The sequence below is a fragment of the Chaetura pelagica genome, unplaced genomic scaffold (assembly GCF_000747805.2).
Source record: "Chaetura pelagica isolate M959 unplaced genomic scaffold, ChaPel_1.0 scaffold2, whole genome shotgun sequence".
Lineage (NCBI taxonomy): Eukaryota > Metazoa > Chordata > Aves > Apodiformes > Apodidae > Chaetura > Chaetura pelagica.
In genome coordinates this window covers 1,279,217-1,306,843 of record NW_009952796.1, presented here as the reverse complement: position 1 = coordinate 1,306,843, position 27,627 = coordinate 1,279,217, and the positions used below count along the sequence as shown (strand labels likewise).

General features: G+C 36.1%; 1 protein-coding gene across 1 annotated transcript in view; it reads right to left on the bottom strand.

The window, feature by feature from the left end:
* CENPF (centromere protein F, 350/400kDa) overlaps positions 1-27,627 on the bottom strand; it is a 39,449-nt gene that overhangs the window by 7,168 nt on the left and 4,654 nt on the right. Inside the window, exons 4-15 of the mRNA XM_009994733.1 lie at positions 26,291-26,382; positions 24,323-24,587; positions 22,641-22,843; positions 20,733-20,858; positions 17,328-17,456; positions 14,887-15,009; positions 11,081-11,216; positions 6,884-10,317; positions 3,366-5,303; positions 2,666-2,818; positions 1,469-1,636; positions 583-744 (exon numbers count right to left, since the gene is read on the bottom strand). Coding sequence (XP_009993035.1) covers positions 583-744; positions 1,469-1,636; positions 2,666-2,818; positions 3,366-5,303; positions 6,884-10,317; positions 11,081-11,216; positions 14,887-15,009; positions 17,328-17,456; positions 20,733-20,858; positions 22,641-22,843; positions 24,323-24,587; positions 26,291-26,382 — 6,929 coding nt within the window. The remainder of the gene's footprint in view (positions 1-582; positions 745-1,468; positions 1,637-2,665; positions 2,819-3,365; positions 5,304-6,883; positions 10,318-11,080; positions 11,217-14,886; positions 15,010-17,327; positions 17,457-20,732; positions 20,859-22,640; positions 22,844-24,322; positions 24,588-26,290; positions 26,383-27,627) is intronic.

Sequence of the window (27,627 nt, the reverse complement as noted above, 5' to 3'; positions counted from 1 at the left end):
CCAGAAAAAAAAAAAAGGTTAAACTTCACCTTTGCTACTAGAAAGCAAAGCAAACATCTAGAACTGTTTCCAGCTATCAGTTGTTCACAGTATGTGGAGCTCATATTCTATCATCAACGAGAACAGTTTTGTCATTTGGAGAATTACCATTTCCCATGACTAGCTAATGAGAATTCTATATAAAAGGAATTGAATCAAGAGCAACGCATCAAGATTAATGCTTGACAGAACATGGTATCTTTTATCACCAAAGGAATTCACAAACAGAAAACAGAGGCACTGCAAAGTCTCTGCGTGTATTCCAACCACATTATAAACCCAGGTGTAATGTACAATGTAGGCAACAGACAGCTGTGTTTAGTATCACACGAACCAATTCTGGCATACCTAACAATTTTTCCAATGCAGATGAATAGTAAAAATAGTTTCATCCATGCTCTGTATTCTCATTAGTGAAAAAAAGGTTGTATTAAAGTCGAGCTAAAACTCTGGAGCACTATTTCCCAATCCTGCGTGTACTTTACTACACGTGCCTTGGGTATCATGTAACTGGTAATGCTTGCATTTTATTTTTTTTCTTACCTTAAGTTTTAGGAGTTCTTCTGAGGCATGGTTAGCTTCTTTAAGGCAATTATTTAGTTTTTCTTCATTCAACTTCAAACGCTCAATTTCCAATTTTTGTGAGGTAATAAAGTGCTCCAGTGAATTAATCTTATCTTGACAGGCCTTAACTTCAACTTCATTCTAGATAAAGAAAACTTGCCTAATTACTGTGATACTAAAAAGGACATAGAGTTGTATTTTAAAGATGTATATAAGAACATATCACAGCCCATTGGAATTCCACAAATTTGTTTCCTATGTTTCAAGAAGTTTTAAACCAAAAGAGCAATTTGTCTCAAGTATACATTTTGAACACCAGAATCTTACCTCTAAGAAGTCTGCTATTAGAAAGTCCTTATATTTTACTATAAAATACTCTTAAATTTATTTTGTATTCTTAAGAATGAAAATTATCAATAAATAATAACAGTAAATTGCATCCCTGTGTCCTACTGGCTTCAAGAACATATTCATAGACAGAATTTTCTGCAGATAAGATGATGGCTATTTCTGTACAGCATGATACACTTCCAACAAACTCGTCCTTACATTCTAAAGTGATTGATCTTTCTTCCCCCTTCCTACCAAAATAACCATTTCCTAGACTAGAACATTCTGTTCCTTTCCCTTTTTCAAATAGTCCCAGATACATTACAAATACACTTAACTCTGAGGTAAATTCACCTTCCACAGCTTGATATACAGAAAAAGTTAATCAAACACAGAGTTCCAAGGTAAGTTTTATAGAATTTGGAAATGCTGTTAGTAAAGACAATTTCTGTTGCAATAGGATCAGCAAAATTTCATAAAATGCATACAAGTTATTAAAACTACACAGCTCCATTCTTCCCATTTTCTGATTTACCTTTTGGGTCAGAGCATCCTGATGCTCTTTCTCTGCTTGAAGTAGTCTGTTTTGGTATTCTGATATTTCTCTTTGCATTTCACTTTCTTTTTTTTGTCGTTCCTTCTTGATAATCTCCAAACTCTTAATCAGTTCATTGTTTTTTGTTACAGTTAGTTGCAGCTGAATCTGTAAACAGTAATAATACATTATTTGGTATTTAGAATTTTCTCAATGGAGGCAGTTGACCTATTAAACTATCTGACTTCACACTTGAGACTTCTTTGAATTTCCTACACACTCTAATTAAAAAATAGAACATCTGATCACAAAAGGCAGGATAGGAGGTAAAGGAGGGTCATCTAAAAAGAAACATTATGATTTGGGGGGTATGCTTAGTGCAAGTTTGCCAACACTGTTAAATCTAGCAGCACTGTCAAAATCAAAGATTAACCTCTCCAGATGTTGTTCCCTCTGAGAGTGACCTGAGAAGTTAAGGGTCTCTTTACTCATCCTCTTTAAGATGACAACACTTTCTAAGCATTTTCATTTTGATTCACTTTTATAAATACTTTTTGGGCAGCTGGCCTGTATTTCCATACAAGATTTCTGAAAGTTGCAGAAATCTCATTCCCCAATGCCACAACAGAAAAAAAGGCCCTGGTCACAAAATTTTGTAAATAATGTTAGTAAGTCAGAGGACCACTTAAGAGGATCTAAACATACAATACTGTTCACTAATAAGACCTACAGTTGCCTAGATGGTAAAATAGTCTTTAAGAATTAAATATGCAAAAATTAAAAACAAAGAATAATATTGTTTCTTCCATGACTTTGTCCTGAAAGCACCTTAACACTACTGAAACACTGAAAGTAGTTTAGTTTCAAAATAAACGTGAGAGCTGTTACACTTTTTATGTAGCATCCTCAGACTGATGATTCAAAACCTGTAGTAGATACAATTTCTTGGCATTGAAAGATTTCTAGATATCCACCTGTGGCCTTTACACCAAAAAAATATACTTTAGAAAAAAGGAAGAGGGGAAAGCTATTAACTAGAAATTCTATCTCTGAAAGGAACATTAAATTTTTTGAAATTTGGAAGCAAGAGCCTCTGGTACTGCACATTAGCACAGCTCTCTTGACCAGCCTCCACACGTTTACTCTACTTGAACATCTGGCTTTGAACACAGAAATATTAGACATAGAGTAACTAACTTTGTCCCTTTTGGACTGTACTTGAATAAGTTGCATTTCTTCAACAAGCTTGTTTCTTTCTGTAGTAAATTCTTCCTGTAATTTGGAAATCTTCTGGTCAGTATCAGTTAGCTTGCCTTGCAGCTCAGTAAGACTTTCAGTCAGTTCATCTACCTGTAATTAAATTTTCCAAAATTATTTTTAATACAAGTGTCATGACTTCCACAGAGGTTTTACCCACAACAAGTAGTTTTTAAGATGGATTATTTTATTCCCATAGCTGGTCCAACTCCTAGCAAGAGTCACAACAGGCTAGTGCTGTTTTCACATGACAGGTGTCCTATTGTTTCATTTTCTTTTGAGCTCCCCAAGTACTTATTCTTGATATAAAAACTCACCCAATACTAATTTGTTTTTCCTCTTTTTCTTCTACAGAAAAGAGGAAATTATCCTGCATTATTTGATTACTTAAACTTCTATGCCTACTTTCAAGCAACCTTCTCATTCATCCTACACTAAAAAGGTCCTATTTCCAGCTCAGTAACTTCAACGCAAACTTATGATTGCATTGAAAACATAATTTAAAAAATAGGAGGCTTACAGTAGAAGTTTGATATTGAAGTTATTTTAAAATATAATTTATTAAGGAAGTGGAAAGCCCAGAGGATATTTTATGTTCACTCCTAAAGAGGGAAATTTACTCTAACGGAAATGGTATTACCTCTTTACGTAAAATGTTCTTTTCACAAAGTGTAAATTCCAGCTCCTTCTCAAGGTCCATATAAGACACTTTAAAAATGTTCAGGATATCTGTGAAGGTTTCATTATCAGACAAATGTTGCTCCTTCAGCTTCAACTCAGCAATCAAATTCTGCAGCCTTTCTTTTTCTTGTTTGTGCTCATGTTGCACATGTGTGAGCTGTAAAGACAGCTCCTCTGTTTCTTTCACCTGATTCTGAAAAGCACTGTTTTCTTGCACCTTTTCATTGAGTTTTTGTTTATAATCCATCAGTTCTTGAACAAGTGCTTCCCTTGTTTGATCCAGTTTGATATTTTCATTTTTTATTTCCTGACATTCCTGTAATAGTATTGTTTTATCTTGCTCAAGACCAGCCACCTGATTAATCAAGAATTGCTCTTTTGCTCTAGCATCTGCTTCCTCCTTGCAAGAAAACTCTAATTTCTCACTTAAATCTTTTAGCTCAGATTTCAGCAAGACCACAGTATTTTCAAACTCATTCTTGATTTGTGTAATTTCTTTCTCCTTTTCTTCTAACAGTTTTGCTGTAGTCGAGTTCAAAGACTCTAGTTCAAGGATTCTGTCTTGTTTTTCTTTTGAATCTTTAGCCAAACACTCTTTTTCTGAGGTGAGGTCATCAATTTGTGAGTTAAAACATCTCAGCTTTTCAGCCATCTCTTCCATCTCCATTGTTAATGTCTCTGCCTCTGCTTTAGCAGTTTCCGACTGAACAACTGCATCTTCTAGATTTTTTTCTGACATCTCCAATTCTCTTTCAAGCCTCTCTATTTTATCCAGAAGAGAGTCAGCTTTCCGTTCACTCTCTTTCAGTTTTTCAGCAATGTGGTGCTTTTTCTTCTCATCCGATTCAATCTTTACTTTCAGCTTCTCAATTCCGTATCGCATTTCATCTACTTCATTCTGTGCTGAGTTAAGTCTAGCAGCAAGTTCACCTTTTTCCATTAACAAGCTTTCCAAAGATCTAGAAAGCTTTGAATTTTCCATTTCTGATGAACTTAATTTACTCTGCATCATTTCTGACTCTCTTACAAGCCGCTCTTTCTCCTCGTTCAAACGTGCTGCTTTGTTTTGGAGTTCTTCCTTTTCTAAGGTGAAAGACACAGTGACCTGTTCCAAACTTTGCAACTTCTGCAGGAGATGATCTTTCTCATTTGATAATTGACTTATATCAGATTTTGCAGCCTCAAGCAGATTTGTTTGTGTCCTCACTTCACACTCTAATCTTCTAATGAATTCAGTAGAATCCACCTTAGTTGACTCTAGCTCTTTTAATTTCTCTTGTAACTTCTGGTAATTCTGATCCAGTTCTTTTTTATTTTCAGACAAACCACTCAGTTCTTGGCCAATATGGTCTTTCTCAGCTGTGGCTGAAAGAAGGTGCTCTTGAAATGCAGAAATAGTTTTGAGGTGAACTTCCCTCTCCCTTTCTAATTGCTGACATCTTGCCTGAAGCATTTCAATATCATTTTCTATGAACAAGGCATGGCTCTCAGTATTAAATTGCTCAGAATTTGGCTTCCTCTGTTCCTTTTCAGCTGCAAGAAATTGTTCATGACAAACTCTCTTGGTCATTTCTACATCATCCAATGTGTCTGATGTATTAGACAATCTAACTTCATGTATCTCCAGCTCAGACTTTACTTTCTTAGGTTCTCTGGCATGGTCTGAAGAGCTGGTTATTTTTCCTGATGTATTTCTACAGTCATGTTCTCCAGAAATCTTTTCAGCATAATCTTCCATTAATCTTCCTTCAGAGTTCTCAGTTACATTTTCACACAGAGAGGTATATCCTACAGCAATTTCCCCAGTGGAGATTTGTTTAGGTTTACTCCTTTTCAGTACTGAGTTTTCAATAGGCACTCCTAATTGATAAGGACTATTGTTGTCTTGTTCGGAGTTCTGTAACGGTTAAGAAACAACCCATTAAAAAAAGGAAAAGTATTTATGTAAGAAAAAAAACAGCTGAGTTTTAAAAGTTTTCTTAAATTAGTAAAGCTCCTCCCTCTTATCTAAAATAAATAGATAGTATCCTTCTCTACTTCAGAATCTGACTTCTTATGGAAATGATTTACAGTTATTTATATACACATGTATCTTTGACCAAAAGGTTTTAAAGATTCTGAGGGAGAAACTTCAGCCAAAATTACTGAGAGACTAAGTGCAAAAATATTATATGCCTTCATATTTTGGGAAAATATGTGTCAATGTGACAAAGTGAAAAAATATTACTATCACTAATAAGGGAAAGGTTTGCTGCTCACCTTCTATTGGACAATAGAGAAACTTCAAGAGACACAAGCCCAAATCCTCGAACAATCTCTTTTCCAAGTTACCACTGCCTGTCAGAGCTGAGCTTACATTTGGCATCACTTGATCTTCTCATTTGAAACAATAAAAATTAGTAATTTCAAATCCTGAGGATTCTGAAAAAAAGCTGGGTCTGAAGGAAGCACCTAAATGATCTGTATTGAGTACTTCATTTTAAAAAAGCTCCTGCTATGTATGGTAAGGAACAGTATTTCTTCCTTCAAGTGTCAGTGCACCAGTGTGGACGCTCTATGCAAATGGCAAGCAAAACATAAAAGTGAAAGATTTTCTCCTCTGTGAGAACAGCTGGCTCAGTGTTGCGCAGCTGGCCAAAATGCAGAGCTTCAAGATGCCCTGACCGTGCGAGCAGTGTTAAACTTTGATTTCTGAGTCTATGTTGACTGGCCACTGGAGGCCACTTGCATGAGACTTAACGGGCAAAACTGCAATTCTCACCAGCAGAAAATGCACCTGCTAATTTATTTTTACAGGGAATTAGCTTAATACACTGTATGCAAGAATTAAACTGGTTTTCCCTCCATTCTGAGTGAAATTTTGATTTTGCCTCTCCTTACACTATTTGCAAAATCTAGTTCACTGTTTGCCTGCCACGCACAGCACTGAAAAAAAGACAAAGCTGGCTCCCAGATTTCTTGTTCCCTTAGGTATTGTGAAGGAATTCCAGCTGAAATGAAAATTAATTGTTCTGCTATCAGGTCATTCTGCTTTGCTGTTAACAGTATTGAAAGGAATTAGAGGTGTGGAAGCACTCCTAGTTTGCTTGTCCCAGTAAGGAACATAGGAATAGACTGTGTTAAATCAGAGATTCAAACTTATAAGCACAGCACAGATACATTCAGTGTATGAACATCCACTAAATCTGTAGGATCCATGCTGATAAAGACATGAAAGAAAACCAAGCAAGCAGTGCCAAGTATTACACAACTCTAACAGACTAAACTTGCTAGTTCTGTCATCATTTGTTATTTCTCATGATCTCTGTGATGCATAAACCAGAACTCAAGGTATGGATTACTTTTCTATTTTCTCTAAAAAACAGTACTACCTCTGAGGGACACAATTCTAACCTACTTCATTTCACAACTGAAGTTTGGCATACCATGAATGAAAGAGTTTACATAAAACCACTTTGCATTACAGCAATTACTTACATTTTCAACATCTGTGCACAGCAGTGAACGAGAACTTAAATCAAGTACTTGTAGTTGGAATCTTGCTGCTTCCAGCTCCAAAGACAGATTCTCAGTTTGTGTTTTTTCCACTTCTAGTTTGTACTCCAGCTCCATAGTCATGTTATCTAATTTCTGCTGCCATTCTTCCTTGTCAGATAGATTCTGCTGTTTTAAATTATCTATTTCTTCTCTTTCGGAAAGTATAATTTTTTTAAGTTCTTGTATTTCCTCATTTTTCATATTCTCTTGAATGTGCAATTGGTCTTCAAGCACTTTGATGGCCTTCTCATATGTCTGACACAGCATCTGAAGTTCTTCAATTCTACTCTCAAGGTAAGATTTTCCAGGAGTAATATTCCTCGGCTCTCTAACAGAGTCCAATTTGTGATCATTATGACAATTTTCACTCAAAACTTTTGTTGCACCTTCTGGAATTACTTCTGCAGAACTGTCCAACTGATTGATTTCCTCTGTCCATTTGCATGTACCACTGTTACAAGAATCAGCCACCTCACTTACTTCTACAAAACAGGGGCTTTCAAACAGATCTGAGGAAGAAACTATGGACTTAGTTTCATCTAATTTAAACAGCATGTCATTTTGGCTAGAAGATAGTGGTGCTCTTGTTGAATCTATAGGAACTTTGCTCAAACTCGTCGACAACGCAGAATTTTCTGCCTTCAGTATTTCAATACAAGACTGTAGCTCAGATATCTTTGATCTCATAGTGCAGTGTTGTTCATATAATTTTATATGCTCATTCTGGAAAGACAAAAGCTTCTCCCTTACTTCAGCAAAATGTATTTTAACTTCTTTCCTGGACAATTTTAAATCGTCATAGTCAGAAGTTGGTCCAGTATTGCATTCTTTACTAAATGACAGTTCCTTATTATCAAAACACATTCTCGGATCGTTATCACTTTGATCCATAACTTCCTCAGGAAAAACAGCTTTCTCAGCTTTTAAATTTTTATCTGCATTCATTATGTTCTCTTCCTCCTCTGCCACTTTATTAATACCTTTGATGCCATTGATTTCCGAATCTTTAAATTCAGAGGCTAATACAATGTTCTCACACATTTTCTCAAGTGCCCTCAGGTTGTCTATCGTTACCTGCAAAGAGGATGCCAGCACAACAGATGAATAACTTTCATCCTTTCCTCTTTCATCACAATTCTGGGAAACACTATCAAAATTATACTCCAATGAGTGGCCACCTTCATCTAATACTGTAAGTGGAGAATCTGAAGTTTTCAGTTCTTTAACAGATAGTAGTTCTTGCTGCAGCCTCTCTTTCTCTCTCTCACTTTTCTCAAGTTCTGCTTTCATGCCTTTTAAAGCAGTCTCCAGTTGCATCACTTCTAACATGTGGTTCTCTAGGGAGAGTTCTCTGTCCTCAAAATCCATTTGAAGAAGCTCAAGTTTAACTTTGTATTTATTCAGCTCAGCATCCTTTTCTTCCATGGACTTCCTCAACTGTTCTGAATAGAGTCTCTGTTCACCACTAACATGACACATTAGAGGTTCACTTTTTGGTTCTAGTCTCTCTCCCAGTTGCTCCTTGTCATGAAATAAAATACCACATTTCTCTTGCATTGTATTTTGTGTTCCCCTGACATTTAGTATTTCCTGTCTTAAACAGTCAAGTTTCATAGAAGGTGTATGTTGAATACTGGAAAATTCTGACTGCAGTTGTTGAAGTTCTTGAACCAAATCCTTTTTTATTTCTTCTGAAGCAATTAGTTTATGTAAAATATCTTTATTCTCCCTAAATATCTGTTTCTCTTGTTCTAATTTTGCTTTGATTTCCTCAAATTCAATTGTCTGCTCTCTCAGAACACCCATCATGTTTGCATTTTCTTCTTCCATTGATTTATACTTCCCTTGCAAAATGTTAAGCTCTGTTTTGATTTCTTCAGTTCTTGATTCAGTAAGTTGTCTTTCCTCCTTGTGCTTTCTGGACATTTCAGAAATTATTTCTTCCCTTTCCTTTAAACTATCAGAAATATTTTTATTTGCTTCCAGTAAAGTTATTTGCTCTTGTTCTAAAACACTGCTTAAATGCCTAAGGGTTGCATTTTCTTTAGCAAGTTCTTCAATTTTTTTGCTATAGGCACTAATCATTGAAGACATGTCCTTCTTCTCTGAATCCCATGTTTCAGACATGAGCTTCAGCTGTCTTACTGAATCTTCCAGCAATTTATTATTGATCTTTAAGTTCTGAAACTCAGCTTGCTGGCTTTTTAATCTTTCATTAAGAGTCTGCAGTTGCATGTCCTTTTCCTCAAGAATAGCTAAAGTGTTCTCAACTAATTTCTGATGTGCTGAAGTATCTTCTTGCAAGTTACTAATGTGCTGTTCAGTTTCAGTCACAAAGCTTTCATGCATCTGTTCTGCTTTAAATAATGTTTCTTCTGCTTGACCCTTTATTTGCAGTAAGTCTTCATTCTGCTGCTGTTGATTTGAATTCAGCTGCTTTTGAGCCACTAAGGAAATCTCAAGAGAAGAAACCTGATCTTGTAAGATGGCCACATCCTTATTTTTTTCTGCTTCTAGAACAGCTCTTGCCCCTTTGTGATCCTCAGCAATGGAGTTATTTGCTGCAAGTTGTGTATTATCTAAAACAGTTTTATCCTGATCACTTTGTGAATTAACTTCTACATCTCTGATAATTTCTGAAGTATCTTTTGCTTTTACAAGACAACAGATTTTTTCATATTCACCAAGCAGATCATTGTAACACTGCTCCCTCTGCAGTTGTTCACTTGCTGCTAATTGTAACTTTTCCTCTAGTTCACCAACTTGGTTGGTAAGCTGAAACATTTTACAGGACATATTGTCTATCTCTTTACAGTACTTTTTATCAGAACATTCTGCTTGCTGCTGAAGTTCATTAAAAGCTTTTTTTTGTTCTTCTAATTCTGCATTTTTATGTTCCAGCATGTCTTTAAGTTCTTTAATCTCTGTGGTTTTCCTGTCACTTTCAGTTTCCAGCATTCTGAGTTTCTCACTATGTTCATGATTTTTTATTTGCTGACTTTGAAGGGAACTCTCCAAGTCATTAATATGAGTCAGCATAACTTCCTTTTCAGACTTAAGTATATTTATGAGATTATTATTTTCAGTTTTCCATAGAGAAAAAGCAGTAGCCTCTTTTTGCAATTCTTCACATTCTCTCTGCTTGACTCCAAGGAGCCCCTGCAAAGCTTCTGATTCTTCTTCCATTTTACTTATCTTACAGTTTTGTTCTTCAATATGGGTTTCTTTTTCCCTGAGTAGGTCTTGGGTAGAATCTTGTTGCTTTTCCATGTCAGCCAAAGCTATTTTCAGCTTCTCCAGCAGAAGAGAACTCTCCTGCTTTTCAAATTTTTCTTGCAGTAACTTCAGTTCTGCTTCCTGAAAAATATTCTTATCTGTAAAAGAAAATACCGTCAAATCTTTTCCAGTCAATACTGACAATTCTACCAAAACTTTTCCAGATGAAACTTTACTATTTACTTTTAATATTTGCAATTCCCATTCTAGTGCAAAGCATCACTCTCAAGTTTTCTCACTGGATGAAGGATTGTTGGTATCAACTTAGATTACCGGACACTGTGTATTCATAGACTTTGTGAAATTTCCACTCTGTTGTCTGACACACATCTGCACTCCAAGCAGGTATGTCCATACTTCACAGGTGTAACTACCTGTTTCTGTGTCTCATTTTTACCAAATTTTTATATATAGGGGTTTTTTTTTACAGGACAGGTCGTATTCCAGCAGAACTACAAAGTACATTTCAACTCAATTCCTAAAAACAAAGACTGAAAGCAGGTCTCAGCTACTGGTGGTTATGTAACATTTTCTTACCTTTTTTTTTTTTTTTCCAAAATCTGTGAAACACCATAAAAGAATTACAAAACAGAAGTTTTCTGGTTAAAATACATTCTATGCAATTCAGCTTGCTGACAAGTTCAGTACACTCTGATCCATTGTGCATCTTCAGGAACTGCATATATTCATAGCCAAAAGTTAATTTTCATTTAGGAGTAACTTTATGTTGGTTGAAAACACTAATTGCATCTCACAGTGGAAACCCTCTAACCTAATTCACTATGAAACTTACAGGATTGTTGGCAACATATATTATTAAACATGCAACAAGAGTTCTGCATATTTAAATATGTAACTCACTTTTCATCTCTTCCGCAAAATTCTGGCTCTGCTTTAGAGACTGCTTCATCATATTCAGTTCTTCTTCAAGTTGGTGGATCTTTTGCAATTTTTTCTCGAGTTCGTAGTCAAGAAGGTTTTTCTCCTTTTTCAGTTTCTGAAACAAAACCAAGTAAGACCATATTTCATGTGAATTGTCAAGATAAAAGAATTACATTCATATAAACCAGAAGAAAGATATTCCATTAAGACCTATTAAGTCTCTGGGCATGTAAGCTTGGGAACATAAGCTGAACTACTCTTAATTTTAAGAATAGCTGACAGCATGTGAGAGATGCTCATAGCATAGCATGGCCCTTGTTTGCATAGAACAAACAGTTCCACATGATCTGCCCCAAACAGATTGAGAAGGTCAGGACATAACCTACAAAATCCAAGTTAATGAAATTAGGCACTTTCCCAAAGCAAGAAAGGAAACAAATAAATCCCTGCAATGGTATCAAAATTAACAAGAAATACAAGGATAGGATTTCACTTACCATCTCATGTAGAGACAGGTTTTCTGTCCATTGAACATCATAATCATGTCAACACTAGTACATTTTTCTTTAGAAGTGCTTACTCTTCAGAGGATTGTTTTGTTGTTAAGAGTATTTTCTTCCAAATAAATTGTGGTTCAAAAATGAAAAACCTCCCACACAAGCAAAACTATCTAACTGTATTGCATCTAGGAAGCCAAGTGAAAGGGTTTTTTTAAGGAAACTAATCCCTTTTCTCCAAACTCCTGTGTCACTGGACAACAGATGGCATGGCACTGGCATGGCCCAATTGGAAACAGCCCTCAATTATTCATCCTTCATCCGTTTACTACTAGCAGATGGGCAGCAATTCACAAAAGCCAAGCTCAAGAAATGGAAGGCTCTGGATGGAAAAAATTAAAAGCTTGCTGGCACAGCAGTCTTGTTTTTGCAACAACATAAATAAATCACCCTCAGAACATGATTAAAATTGTCACTGTCACTAACAGTTCCCTTCTATTCATAGCCTTCCCTACCCACACTTTAAAAAAACCAAAAAGAATCTAGTCACATAAAAATTTCAAGGAAGAAAGTTTTCTAGTAATGATTTGGTGCAAACATTTCCAAAAAGCAGCACTCAGCAAAACTCGGGAACCCATAATTTAATGGACTAATTATCTGATAGCAGTTGGCCATTTACACTTCCCAAAGCTATAAGCAAAAGAATTATTTTGGGTTTAACCCAGTTATTGGTTCTACTTGAGTTAGCCATTCTGGGATGACCCCTTGAAAAAGCAAAACTAAACCAAAGCAAATTTCAGAACCTATATACAGGTAGCACTGTTATTCTGGAGAAACTCTTCATGGGGCAGGTTTACAAGCATTTTAGGAACAGACTGACCACTTTTTCCAAGAATAGACATGGGTTTGTTGCTTGTGCCATCAAAATGTAAACCATGTGCTAAGATACCAAAACCGCTAAACTATTGAGATATCACCACTGAAAGGCTTAGTAGTCCTTTGACTAAGCATAACCAGTATGTCTCACAACTGTCTCTGGTTTGCAACTTTTCTTGAACACCAGTCTTACTTTACAGTAAGGACTATACACAACAGTGGATTAATCTTCATGAAACAACTGTATTCACTGGAGACATTCAAAACCCACCTGGATGAGTTCCTGTGTGATGTACTCTAGGTGACCCTGCTCTGGCAGGGGGGTTGGACTAGATGATCTCTCGAGGTCCCTTCCAACCCCTAAGATTCTATGATTCTATGATTCTCCACTGCATAGTTAGATCATTAGTGTAAAATTGCAACCACCTCCCTTTAATACAGAGATTCCAATCTCACTCTTGTTTCTGGGGGTTTTTTTGCCATAAAAAAACCCCATCTATTGACAACAAAGCCTCCAAGAATTTGAAACAATTCCATGCAATTTTTTGCATGATACATATTTCTGAGAGTGAGGAAGACAAGCCATGCCATAAGCTCTACTGACATATACGATGCATTCTTTTATGCGAGTCTTAAGATAGAGAGAACTGTAGTGTTACTCATTTCCTCAAATATCACAATCTTCCCCAGATTAAACTTATTTATAGATTTCTTGATCATGTTCTAATGCATCACTGTTAGCAGGTGTTCCATTGTCTGACCAAGACAAATATGAAGAACAAACCTGACTCCAGTTACAGCCTAGAAAGATGTATACAAAACTGGTAGATAAAATTCAGCACTCCCAGGAATTTGAAGGAAAAAATGTTGTTTCCACAAATTAGATGCTCTCTGACAATGCGATATCAAAAAACTGTATCAGCTCTAACCTCACTCTATAATTTCAAAGATAGAAAGGTCATGAACTCACAGTAACCTATATAAACTACCTTCTTTTTTCCCTGTTTTTTTTTTCTTTTTTTCTGGAGGGGCCGATGGGAGGGACTAAAACTATGAAATATTACATTAAGAATGTGCAGAAGCTTGATGGAGGCTTTCCTCCTCTGGGACACATTGGAAGAAGAAAAATTGTCTTGATCAGTTTTACCACTGGAAGACACCAGTTCAATTTATTTACTAGATAGATTTCAAGGACCACTATCTGGCATTGAGGCCAAGTGACCTGGAACAGCCTGTATATGTACAACTAAAGTCTTCTGTCTTCCAAAACAGGTGGCTATAACCAAAGCATTTGCTGGGAGTGCTCCCAGGCTCATGTGAACTCCCAAAATGTGCCTGGGATTTGCAAGAAACAGTGCTAGTCAGCTGGGCCAGAGCCACACAAATGCTGTTCTAACAATTAACAGTATAAATAGTCACATTCTAATTCCTGGGAAGGTTCCCAGACATTCTAATCTACCAGCATGAATGTACCTAAAGTTTCACAATATACTAACACTATACCGACACTTGTGCTGATCTGAACAAAGCCCACTATTTTATTTTAAATTTGTTCATAGAATTTTGACAGGTACATTTTTGACAGAAATTATGCCAAGTTTTTTTTTATTTGTTTATGACAACAGGCAACAAACAAAATTAAAGTGTTTAAATAAAATAAACTAGGACATGAATTACACAAGTATTGAGATCTCTTTCTTTTCTACCTCTGATTCTCCAAATAAAGATAATAGTTGCATTGAGAGGTCTCTAGTGGCACAACTGTGACAACTTCATCAAGTGTAGCTGCCCTAATTGCCACCAAAGCAAAACAATATAACTGAAAAGACAAAGGAGAAGTGAGAAGATTTCTGCATCTGTGAATATGGTAGCACCCAAAGACTTATCTGAATTTATTTTCATTTGGGGAAAAGTTTTTACAGCAGTGTATATTTGTTGGATTGTTCTTCTGAGAAAAATGTTATTTAGAAAAAAAAAGAGTATAATAAGTCTTTGCATAAAATCTCTGTGTCAGTGTGCATCAAGGCAGTAGTCAACTATTCTAAAATTCACTTTTAAAATCAAATGAGAATTGATACATTTTTATTTCGGGACAAAAAGCAAGAATTTCTTCAAACAAAAAACTATTTTTTATAAAAGATAAGTCCAACATGAACTAGAACCATATCAGCAGCACTACAGCAATGAATTCCAACCAGGCAGCCAATTCCACAAATTGCATTAAACTACATGATGTTAGTGAAGACCTCATTTTGTGTCACAACTGAGATATGTTATTGAGATAATTCATAAAAATGTTTCAAGATGCTTGTGGGAAAATACACTATGTGAGCAAATGCTCAACAGTACTTGTGTTTACAGATTGCCAATTTATGCTAATAAATCCATCAACTACTCCTCTGCATTGGTTACCTCAAAGCTTCTTGACAAATCCATTTCCTTAGTTTGGGCAGCAAATAAAGCCAGCTCTGCTCTAGACAGCTTCTGGGTGAGGTCACTGTTATCATGTTCCAAGTGTTGTTTCACTGCCAGTACCTGTAACAGTGTTGAAAATTGACATTGTATTCACAGCCATATATACTTTTTTTTTTTTTAAACTCCCGTTCCTGAACTCCAACATTCTATTACAAAATAAAATTGCATTATTTTTTCCCATCAAGAACCTAAGGTCGCTTCACTGCAGTTTAGAAAATAGCTGCTTATTGCCTTTACACTCCTCTGCCTCTGACCAGAAAGACAGTATGTCTCTAAAATACATATATTTCTAGATTGTCTGAAATTGGATTAATACATTCAGCTTGCAGTTACATCACCACAATGATATCTGTAGGATACAAATGAAATTGGGAATGTAATGGCCTTTTTGCTAAGCTATGAGAATCAGAAAATTAGGATCATAACAACCCTTACTGCTCCACTGGCATAGATTTTATAAAAACTGAACAGGTTTTATCTCTTTTGAAATAGTGCTATAACGCTCCAGATTAAAAAGGAAGGACATGCCATTATCAAGTCAAAAAAGAAAAGGAAAAAAGGTCTATTCTGAGGTCATTGGGTAATAAGCTATCTTTCTTAGAGAAAGAACCAAAAGGCACATATTTTTCTCTCTATGAAATCAATTTCTTCAGTAAGCATATACAAAAAAGTGTGCATATAAAGAAACCTCCCCTGAAAACATTTGACTGAAAGTATTTCCATGGCTATATTTCTAAAATAAAACAAGCCTGCAGGAAAGCTGTTCTAGAAGTGCTGCTTCAGTTCAGCCTGCCTACTAATGGGGCTTCTGAATAAAACTTCCGAAAACTTGTGGCCCTTTCTAGAAATTAACTTAGCTCTGATGCTTTATGGATACTCTCAAATTTTTCTGAGGTTTTGAAGCATTCCTCTTTTCTGGTCACCCATCCTTCAGGTTTGTGCTACTTTCTAACTTCTTAAAAATTATTATTTTGTGACAACTAATGTGTTCTATTAGAAAATTGCTGCGAGAGCTGTGGAAGACCTCCTTCATACTGATGTTCCTCCTTACACCAGCACTGAAAATCATCTGATTTTGTGGAGAACCAGTTCAGGGAGCTAAACTGATAGCAAACACTTGTGCTTGTGTACACATATGCTACTTTAAAAATAATGTTTTCTTCTCTCTCTTAGCTCTTGTAACAGCTCTCTGCAGGGTCACACGAGGGGTAGCACTTCTGAAAAAAAGAAGTACTGTAAGTGCATAGCCAGGATGTATGAAATAGAGCTGCTATTCCAAAGGACAGGTACTCATTGACCAGTTGTCCTGGTTTGAGCCAGGATGAAGCCAATTTTCCTTTTACTGATTTTTTTTTTCCTTCAGAAAACTCCCTTTAAGCAGCACACAACTTTTCCAGCTGGTGATAACACCCAAATGTTTGTAGTTACTGCTGAGAGACCGAGGCCACTTAGCTCTGCTGTTGAATCTGCTGTTTCAGACACTGAAGAGCTGTATCTGCAACCCTCTCTTAGGAAAGAGCAGACTAGAGAGATGGCAAAATGGGCCAAAGGGAGTATTCCATCCTCATGTATGTCACACTCAATATAAATTCAGGGATCATGGAAGTAAACTCCCTTTTCCTTTTTCTTCTATCCACTGCCAGCGTCCAGGGAAGACTCTGTCTACCCATCTCCTTTGATCCTGAGGCCTGTGCATTTCTGACCCTCACATCTCTACCCTCAGCGCCTGCCTGCTCTGCCCACATCTCCAGAAGTGGTTCAGGACCTTCTCAGAACTGTCCACAACTCAAGGGGAATACACCACTGGGAGTTGCTGGGGATGTGAGGAAGCAATAGGGGTTTTGCACATTCCTGCACACATTTATGTATATTTGTACATATTTTCTTTTATCAGTAGTATTTCATTAAAGCTGCTTAGTTTAGTTTTCAATCCAGAAGCCTCTCTCCTTATTCTCTCTTTCACTCTCCTTTGCCTACGTTGGTGGGGGGAGGGGATAGAGAGCATTATTGTCCTTCATTTAATTGCCAATCCCAACTTAAACTGTGACATCAGTTTCACTCTGTCATCAAACTGCACCTCTGCACAAACAGAGCTGCTCCTCTCTCAAACAGATTTATTTTAGCTGCAGTGTTCTGTGTTTACATGTCCTTCCCCGTGGGAAGCAGACTGGCCACAAACTTTTAAAAGCCTGTAATTCACTTTTAAATACATAGTATTTCAGTGAGAGGTGGTAAATACAAAACAGCTAATACAAACTGTGCAAAACATCAATACAAGTCCCAGCATTTTTCACTTCATGTATAATTAAATTAAAGGGATACTGCTGAGACAACTCAATACCAGCTGTAACAGAAGATTTTAATATAAAAAAGCCTACTTTGTCAAATTCTGCCTGCAGAGTGTTGAAGTCATTTTTGGCTTGCTGTAGCTCCTGGTTCAGTTTGTTCCTTATCTGGTTGCACTGCTGATCCACTGTTTGTAAGGCATGTTGCTGACAAGAGAGTTCCTAGAAAACAGTGGTACAGTAGCAAAGAAATTAATTAGCAAGTATCTGTTTTGGTTACTGAAGTGATAACAACTGATGCCATTAGCATATACCTCCTGCTCAGAGATACTTGTCTTACACAGTGAACAGTAGTTTAAAAACCACTGTGATGCATGCTACAAATGTCACATGGGCCAGAATGTCCCTAACCCAATTTATGTCATCCCTTAAAAACTCCATTACGGCAACATTCTTATCACAGAGAAAAAAAAGAAAAAAAAAAAAAAGTCTAACACTAGTGAAAGTAATGGTATTAAAATTATTCATCTTAAAGAGAAGTTTCATATAAGAACTATACTACACCAATGTGGACCAGTTCATCTCTGCTATTATTTACTTACCATACTCTAAGGTTGATTTTTTTCTAGAACAATTAAAAAATAGTCTTCACATAATACCTGGCATGGGACTGAGTAACAACATACTCTCACAAGTTTGGTCATGAAAACTGCACAAAAAATAATGTTTCCAAAACAGACTTCCTGAAATCTGCAGAAGGATAATCTAGTTTGTGTGGATCTTACAACATGCCAAGCAGGCATCCATTAGGATAAACACCTGTACTTGTCAAAATCACAAAATGTCAAAAGAAAAACATTCACAGTGAAGGAACTACAGCTGACATTTTCTGCAATGTGGCACTGGCTCCCATGTATGTGAACATCCTGTGTACAAGTCAGTGTGTTTTAGTCAGTATTATCTGTGAAATGATGCCAGTACCCCTTACATTCTGCTTGAGAGCAAAACCTGCATAAGAGGCCCAAGCACTTCCTACACCAGTACGACATCCAGTAAACAAGCAGCTGTTTTTCAGCAGGGAAAGTATGGATGAAGGTGGAACTGTCACAGACAGAAAACCCAGAAAGATCAATGTGTTTGTGTGTGTGTAAGTCTAAATATATATATATAAAAATAACATTTAGCATTTTTCTACATAGAACCCAATATAGATAAGTCTGCAACTGCATTCCCACTCAGCAAGGTGACAGAAGAATTCTACAATTTAGAAAGGAATAGGATGTGACACCAGTTGGCTATCACAGTAGCTGTCACTAGCAACTAATGCTGAGTAAAGTACATACTAGTTCCAAAGAGCTCTTCTGCAAATCTCTGGTCAGGAGCATTTCCTGAGCTCATGCTAGGATACTCTTTGGGCCCAAGTGCACTCCTTATTAATGAAACAATTAATTCCATGTCTTTATGCCCCAAAGCATTCCAATAATTACTTCTAAAGTTGATGGACTGAAAAGACTCTGCTTTCTAAAGCCTTACGTGCCTTATGTGTTACAGGATAAAATGGCAGAAAACCTTTCTTTCTTTAGATGAATGTTCAAAACAAAGAAACAAAATGCTTCCTCTGGTTTTAGAAGTAAGAAAATAAGCTATGTACATCTAAGCTAAACGTAGAGGCTCCTTCCATAGCCAGCAGGCAAATATCCAGCTTCAGAGTGAAGAGCCACATCTAAGCTGTCTGGAATAAACCGCCTTCGGAAAGCGCCTCTGCCACTGCAGAGTAAGGCAGAGGCCTAAGTAACAAGCTTAGACTGACACCTATATTTCAGATATCTGAAAAAAGGTGGTATGAATTTCACCTTTTCATAGGCTGGATTTGATGACCTTAAAGGTGTTTTCCAGCTTTGGTGATTCTGTAATGTGAAGCTTGGATGGAAATATTTAAAGAAAATTTGAGAGAGAGCAATGAAAACTATGCCCTGGTGCAAGTGCAACTCTGAATCTAGCCTGTGTTACCATCTCAGAAAAAGCCCTGGAGCTTCTCAGACCTTTCTGAAAGTTAATTAAATTCATTCCTGGACCTCACCTGCCCTCTAGAAACAGAAATACAAGAAGGGATACACCGGCAAGGCTTCACTAGATAGAATTCAGTAGGAACAGTACCAGTATCTAGGTTTCACAGGAGGGAAAAATTCTTCCATATCAGTCATATGAAAGTCCTTTTGCTTTCAAAGGAGTGGTTCCTGTTGCTGTGGGTGGCACCTTAAACGCCTGACATCCAAGCTATCAGCTATTGAGACAAGCTCTAGCAACAGCTAACAATGTAGAGGATATGATGTGCTGCTTCTCTGAAAGAATATCTCAGAACTACCATATTCTTAAATGGTCCCACTGAATAGGGTGCCAGTGCCCAAGGGGCATGCATTAGGCAGAGCAGAGCCAATACGGACTGAGGTTGTAAGGAGTCCCCACAAAAGATGGTTCATGGGCCTTCAACTCATCTTTTAATGAATACAAAGACTGTTTTATTTCAATCTTTCAGCAGTGTTTTTTTCATGCTACAACAACCCAAGTAAAAAGATCGGTTCTTATTATTTACCACTTCTAGACAAGGTATAGTATCTCTTTGAAATCCTGAGTCAGCATCTAGACTGACAGCCCATGAAACCACTTTTTCACTCAAGAGCATCAGTAGCAGCACTGTTCATCAGCAACTCCAGCAGAATTCCTCTGCCAATTATTTTATCTCTCTGGATAGACTTTGGAGAAGCGGTTTCAGGTTAAACATCAGACCCAACATGAGTTCCTAAGGGCAATGCACTTACCCAGTTCCCTAAGCAAACTTTAAATACACATCAAGAATTGGCACTAACGCTTCAAAATCTATGTCTTGGATTTCCTAACACCAATTATGTTATTAAGTTTAAAAAGAAAAATACAAAGAGTGTAGACCTAATCCAAATCAGTTTTAATGCTAAACATAACTTCACCCCAGGAAAATTCCTGGGATATTTCTACACTTTGAATCTCTGCACGAGATGGCACAAAGGAAACAGAAGACACTTATTCTAATCCCATATATTACCATCTTCTAAGCATGAACCAAAATGAGAATAGCAGAGATATAATCCTAAACAAATTATTTTCTTGTGTGCAAGATGCATGGAAAAATCAACTCAGTTTCCACAAAAATAACTGAATCAGTTATGAAGTTTGAAATCACATACATCATTCTGTGAACAATGAAGCCTACTTTCTCATATATTTGTATCTTAATTGGGTCTCTCACACATACTCTCTATTGTCTAGTGAATACTAACACAAACCTGCATCTCTCCAACATCCTCGGCCCTTTATTGGGATGTTTTCAGCTTTTCAATTACCTTTGCAGTTTTTACCTCTCTATCAAATGTGATTGCAATTAAGTGAAAAGCAGATACACAAAATAAGTATGTGATTTCATCTCCACAGGGAGTCAAAACTAAAAAGTTCTTCTTGCCTTACCTGTTGGTATTCCTTTTCCTTTGCCTTTATTTTCTGTTCTAAAGACCAACGAGCACTCTCAGCACTTTGTCTTTGGCAACTCAGATCTTCTGACAATTTTTTCACCTTTTGCTCCATCATTTGGACCTATAAAAATGTAGTTATCAACCACAAGTGTTAAAAAAGCAAGTGGCATTTTGTTTAAATTTATATGCATTTACATTAAAAGACTGATTTCACTTACTACAATTGTTCCAGCATTCACATAACCTGAAGAATAATTTTACCTGGTACCATATACATTCTTAGCAATCCAAAGTACTAAACTCATACTTGCTTATGCTAGTGACAGTATGTATATATAGAACAAGAACACTTGTATCTATGTATATAGTTAGGTGTGTATACATAGACATGTGTATACAAACACAAAGTCATAAAACATCTTCAGAAAATCAGCCTTTGACAGTTTACAGAAGTTTACTGTATCTAGCATTTAAAATATATTACCTTTCCAGAACCTCAGGTTGCTATGAGCTAACCAATCACCACTAACTGCTAAGCATCTACATGTTTAGACTGAAAATAACTGGATATTTCACTGAATTTCAATGACTTCTCATCCTTCCCCAGGCATGTTCCTAGATATATAACCATGACACCTTCCCTTGTGCTGGATTTCATGTCTTTTTGATTCCCTAGTTAAACAATTCAGCTCTCAAATCCATAGAAAATTAACAAGGCAAAATTAAATATGTAATATCCTGGGCAAAATACTTTTTAGAGGAACTGAGCTGTAAGTTGGGTCAGTTGTCTTCCCACAAACTCGCTGTAGTGACAGTACCTTTGTGTAGTCAATGGACAGTGTCAAGAATATGATTTTGTCTTCCTCCCAGCCAAGACTTTCCCTAAACAAGTTCCTCAGAGCTAGCAATACCTGAACCTTGCTGTCTCTTTCAAAAAGCAGACTGCAGACTTAGGTATCATGGAGAAACTTGCTAACAAAGAAGGATAACAATTATTATATACTGAGAAGCTACATAGAAAAATATCGTTTTTCCTATCCTGTAGCTGTATCAAGGTAGTAGAAAAAAAGTGAAAAGATAGGCAGAAATATGAAGATTCAAGGAATTATGACATCTGTGATCTACTTTCAGATTTGACAAATGCTGGGAAAAAGATTTTAGGAAGGTAATGCAACATGATTAATTAGGAAAAAGATAAAACTTTTACTTCAGCAGTTTGAATTAAATTATTTTAAACACTGGCATTCTCTTCTGTGCATGATTATGTACAAAATTCTGAACCATTTCACATTTTTATATTTAGGTATTTAAATACACTGTAAATTCTTGACTAAGCAAGTTGTACTATCCTGTTGGGTTTTTACTATGCATCCAAACTCCTTAGTATTAGGTCATGAAATCCTATTTAGGAACTACATACATTCTCAGTCTTGCATAGCATTTTAACCTAGATTTTATTTTGCAGAAATAATTTACAATCTAAAGACTATGCTCCCACAACATCCTGTACTATAAGCAACAGATACTGATTTTCAGCCAATGTTGGATGAAAGAGTCTACTTAAGGTCAGAATTTGCCACCAGATGTCATTGTTGCTCTATGCAACTTGATCAGAAAACGTTCAGAATTCCAGTCAATCTTGCCTAAGGACAAAAAAATATTTCTTCCGATGATATAAGAAATTTCCAGAAAATGGGTGACATCTTACATATTTCTAGGTAATATGTTCGCAGGTAATACATATCAAACTAACATATACTTCTTAAAACTTGGTCCTCAGTAAATGCTCAAGAAACTTATATAAGAATCTTTATTCTTACTAAAGTGGCTGAAAAATTACACACATTACCAGTGGGAATTAATTGTAAGGACAGTCAGAAGATGTGTGGTACAAACGTTGTACCTGTGCAGTAGCTTGATCAAGTTGTGTTCTCATTTGAGTCTGTTTATCTCTGCTTTTGTTCAGAACTTTGTCCTTCTCTGTTAATTCCAACTTCATTCTGTCCAGTTGCAGTTTAATCTCTTGATGCTTATTAATATGGGACTTCTTCACTTTTTCTTCAGCTTCCAGTTGTTGTTCTAGGTCTTTAACAGTGGAATTTAACTCTGAATTTTAAAAACAGTAAAGATTAAGGATACTTCTTTGAAAGGTATACCTTCCAGGTACTCAGATTTCCAAGTGTCTACACACTCTAAAATATTTTGTATGTTTGATAACAACCCACGTTTCTGACACTGGCAGACACCCTGTAAAATGTTCAGCAAGCTAAAACCAAAACTTTCAACTCTCTTCTAGTACTACTACAATGACTAAAACTATCGAGATTGAAAGATAGTTGACTCTAAATCAATCATTTCCAGTTTGTAACACACGAGAACACAGCAAAATGTGAGGCCAGGCACAAATCCTGCTAAAGTAAAGGCAATTTGTCTCTCTGCTGTTTTATTGGTTGGTTGGTTTTGTAGCTGTTTTTAAACCCATAAACATGTAACTTGACATGTCTATTTTAAGGGGCTTTTTATTTTCAAAAGGATAGGTATCTACTACAAATATGTTTGATGCAGCTGCAAACCTCTACTTCAAAGAGGCTTTTCAGTTGTTGGGCATCTCTAAATACAATATTTTATATTTTAACTTTTTTCCTGTTGCCAGAGCAGCATACATATAAAGCAAAGCTAAGCTATCTTGTCACTATCTACATCAGTAGGAGTTTATCTTCCAAAATCATAACATAATTCTACAGAAGAAACCATTAGTCAAATACGCGGAGTGTTATCCAGAATTACTCTTATCTGGTAATTCTTTTTATTGAAAAAAATCCTGTATTCCTAATGCTGAATTTATAAGGCTTCCAAGTTGAAAATGCACATAGATTGAAGTTTTAAATGTTTTAACTGAATAAACAGCTTGGAGAGTACACTAATTTGTAAAACAGTCCTACAAGAATCAGTGGAAAGGCTGGTAAAAATGTTCAGAAAATCCACAACAAACCATTTAATTCCTTTCAGATCCTTTCGGATATCAGGAATTAGTATTTCTTCAGGTTAATATGCACAATACAAGAAGATATTTTACTTTTTTATTGTGTTCATCATTCATTCATTCATTCATTCATTCATACTATGCTTCCAGTAACATCCATTATCAACCAAATCACTTATGCATTAACAATGTTCAGTAAATGATTTTTTTACAAAGGTATTGCTCAGTCATAAATCTCAAGAGTCATACAAAATTAAGGAAGCAATGTAATTGCATTTAACATTGAGATGTAGTAAAATCCTGAAGAGATTTTTTTCCCTCTGTTTTAAGAGAACTGTTTCATGAGCAATGGAATAATTGGAGAAAGCCTCCTATATGATGTCCTGTACCCACCCCAAAAATACAAACTCTTCCCTTCTGTCACACCCTTTAAGTAAAAGATACCACAGCTTGTGTATAATTTTTGTGTAAAGGCTGATGATTGCAAACACATACACCAGCAGGTAGCTGGGCTAGTTGCTAGTTGCCTTCTAACCACACCCCAGCCTTCACAAATCCATATAGGAGACTGCCTCTGGGTTTTAAAGAAATGTATCATTTACCTTGGTTCTGCGCTCTTAGCTGAATGACCAGTGAAGAATCACAATTCTCAGCAAAACTGTTGTTGAACTCGTTCCTCTGTGATATTATACTGGAATTTGTCTCCTTTTCCCATGGAAAAAAAGATGTTGTAGAACTTCTCCTTGCAGGTGTTTCTCGATTTCTAGATGGTGTTTCTTGTTGCCATGAAAACACAGAGGAGGAAGCCTGATGCCAAGCAATCTCCCTGTGACTCAAAGAGCTTTGACGTTGAGGCTGATTTATTTTCTGTGCCCAAGAAAAAAGGAATCTATCTTTACACAGCTCCATATCCAACATACAATGAAATAATTAATGTATTAAACATCTGATAATAGATCATGGCCATTTCACATTTTATAACTTCACATCATTCACCAGTGCAAACTACAGATTAATGTAATTATTTTGTATACTACATAAATAACTTCATCCCAAGTATCGAAGAATAACTCATACTTAGATACACAAACCAGGGTCTCAAAAAAAGTAGTTGTATCTGTGTATACAAGTGACATACCCAGATTTTTGTCTTTTTCGAGATAGATTCCATCATTTACCTCCTACATTTTCCAAAGTGGAAGCCTATATTTTTACGAGCAAATGCTGGCACAAGTAAGCTCCAAGAAATATGGAAATCTAGACTAACATATCTGATACCTGACCCACATTTAGTTCTTCTGGAGCTTCTGGTTGCATTGTTGAGATTATGAGATTATGTTTTCCAAATGCAGTACTTCACTTTTTTTTTTTTTTTTGCTAACACTGAATTTTACTTACCATGTTAATTTTTGCAGTTACTTAGTTTTACAAAATACTGTGTGGTCTTCAAGTGTATTTTTCAGCTCTTTTTCAGATCACTAATGGATACACTGAATAGCACATTTCTCTTGACCAGTCCTTTTCAGGTACCATTGTTGACCATTCCCCAGCTGTAAAAACTCCCAGTTAAGAGAATTGTTTCAAGTTTTTCAGTGTTGTGGATATCCAACAACATTATACTGAGTCACATAACTCACATATTCTCTGACTTATTCTTAAAAAAACAAAAAAACTGAAAATATGTGAGGCATGATTTCCCTTCAAAAAGAAATGGTTTATCTTTTCTCCATACACCATAACTACATATGCACCAATAAACATACTGCTTTAAGCTTCTATCATCACCCAGGACAAACTGTTGGTCTGAATAAATGACATTTTTAGGAATCATTACTGTTAAGTTGTCGTTCTTTTAAATGGCATCATTATTGTCACCTTGCAGTGTCAAGAGAAGGACGAAATAAGCTGCACATCACAGTGAGTCAGAAGGCCCACACTGCAGTGCCCTATCAATTAATGGGTAAATATTATCTGGTAAGTTTTTTTGTTACTGCTTATTTTATCAATCTATTTTAAGACTACTTCTGAATTTCATCTTGAGGCTGTGCCACAAATTCAACCTGAATAAAAAAAGGCTCTGATACAGAACTTATTATGCCTTTAGATAGTAAATACCAAATAAAAAAATTATTTCAGCTTTTCTGCAATGGTCTTTTTTTCCTTGAGGACTTTCACATTGTAGTCTTCTATCGACCTCAGAGATTCCCTAATACAGTTAATTCTACTTACATCTTTGAAATTTAATAGATTCTTATTTGCTAGGTGAGTTATTTCTCATAATCTTTTCAAGGCTATTTTATTATCATATTTAACTTGGCAAAACTGACACTGTTGTCTCTTGTCCTTGCTTGCATGAGAATCTCAGTTTTTGAAAGATGTGTTCTCATTTCTGATGCCCTTCTTTCCTTTGCTATTCAGTTATGCTGGCTTTTTTGGATTCTCCAAGATTTTATTTTATTTTTATATACCTTACCCAATGCAGATATTTCAATAGGTTTAGACTCCATTTTCCAAGTTTAGTCAGTAGTTACAGTCTTAGATATCATATATACCCTTCAAGAGATACTTACCTTTATGTAGATGGTTCTCAGCTCTAATTCCAGCTTTTTTCTTTCTTTTACTTCTTTCTTGTATTGTTTTTCTAATTCTTCAAACTTAGCATCTACAAAGACACGATGAATACTTCTTCATAATCTAACTTAGTGCATAGGTTATCTTTTCCAGCCTATTGCTATCACTATCACAGGAATGATAAAAATGAAGAGCTATCAGAAGAGCCAGAACATGAGGAAGGAACAACTGTATATACAATATGTTCAGTAATTTACGACCTCAGAAGTACTGGAACTTGATATTAGAATGAAACACAACTGTTAAAAAGGAAGGATTCAATGCCACATGTTTAATTTTCTAATTTCTCTCTCTAAAAAACATATATGCATATGTAATAAACATATGTACTTAAAAATAAATATATATAACATAGATGTATTATGTTATATATACATATAGATCATATACTTGGGGTTTTTTGAAGTATTCCTACCAGCAGACCAATAGCACTAACATTACTGGATCTTATCCTTGACTTCCTTCTAAATGCAATAGAAAGTGGAAAAATAATTTATTTAGGATTTTTCTGCTGAAATTGTAAGAGGAGTGAACTATTAAAAAAACCCCAACTATTCTTGCTTCCCTTTTCTTGAATTTTTATATAATTTTATAACTCTCTGAAGAAAATTCTAGAACTAGAACACTTTGTAGCATTTTAGTGAAGGCTGAGGGAGGTGATTGTCTCACTCTTCACCTTCAGTACTTCTCCCACCTGAAGTACCATGTGCATTTTTGGTGCTCTCAATATAAGAAGGACATCAAAGAACATATTAGAGTGTACCCTGATACAGGTGACCAAGGTAGTGAAAAGTCTCAAGGGCAAGACTTAAGAGGAGTGGCTGAAGTAACTTCATTTCTTCAGCTTGGAGAAGAGAAAGCCTAGGGGTGACCTCATTGCAGGCTACAATTTCCTTAAAGGGCCAGCAAGAGGGGAAGGTGCTTATCTCTTTCTGGTGATCAGCAACAGGACATGAGGAAATACAATGAAGCTTTGTCAGGTGAACATTAGGACAAGGACGTTAGAAAATAGGTTCTTCACTGAGATGGTGCTCAGTCACTGGAACAGTCTTCTCAGGGAAGTGGTCAGGGCACCAAACCTGTCAGAGTTCAAGAAGCATCTGGATGACAGTCTTAGTTACGTGACTTAGTTTTAGGTAGTATTAGAGAAGCGGGGAGTTGGACTCAATGATCCTCATGGGTCCCTTCCAGCTTGAGATATTTGATGATTCTATGATCTTAAACAATTTAAGACTCCAGTTTCCAAAGGAAAAAACCTCCCCAGCAATATCACTGT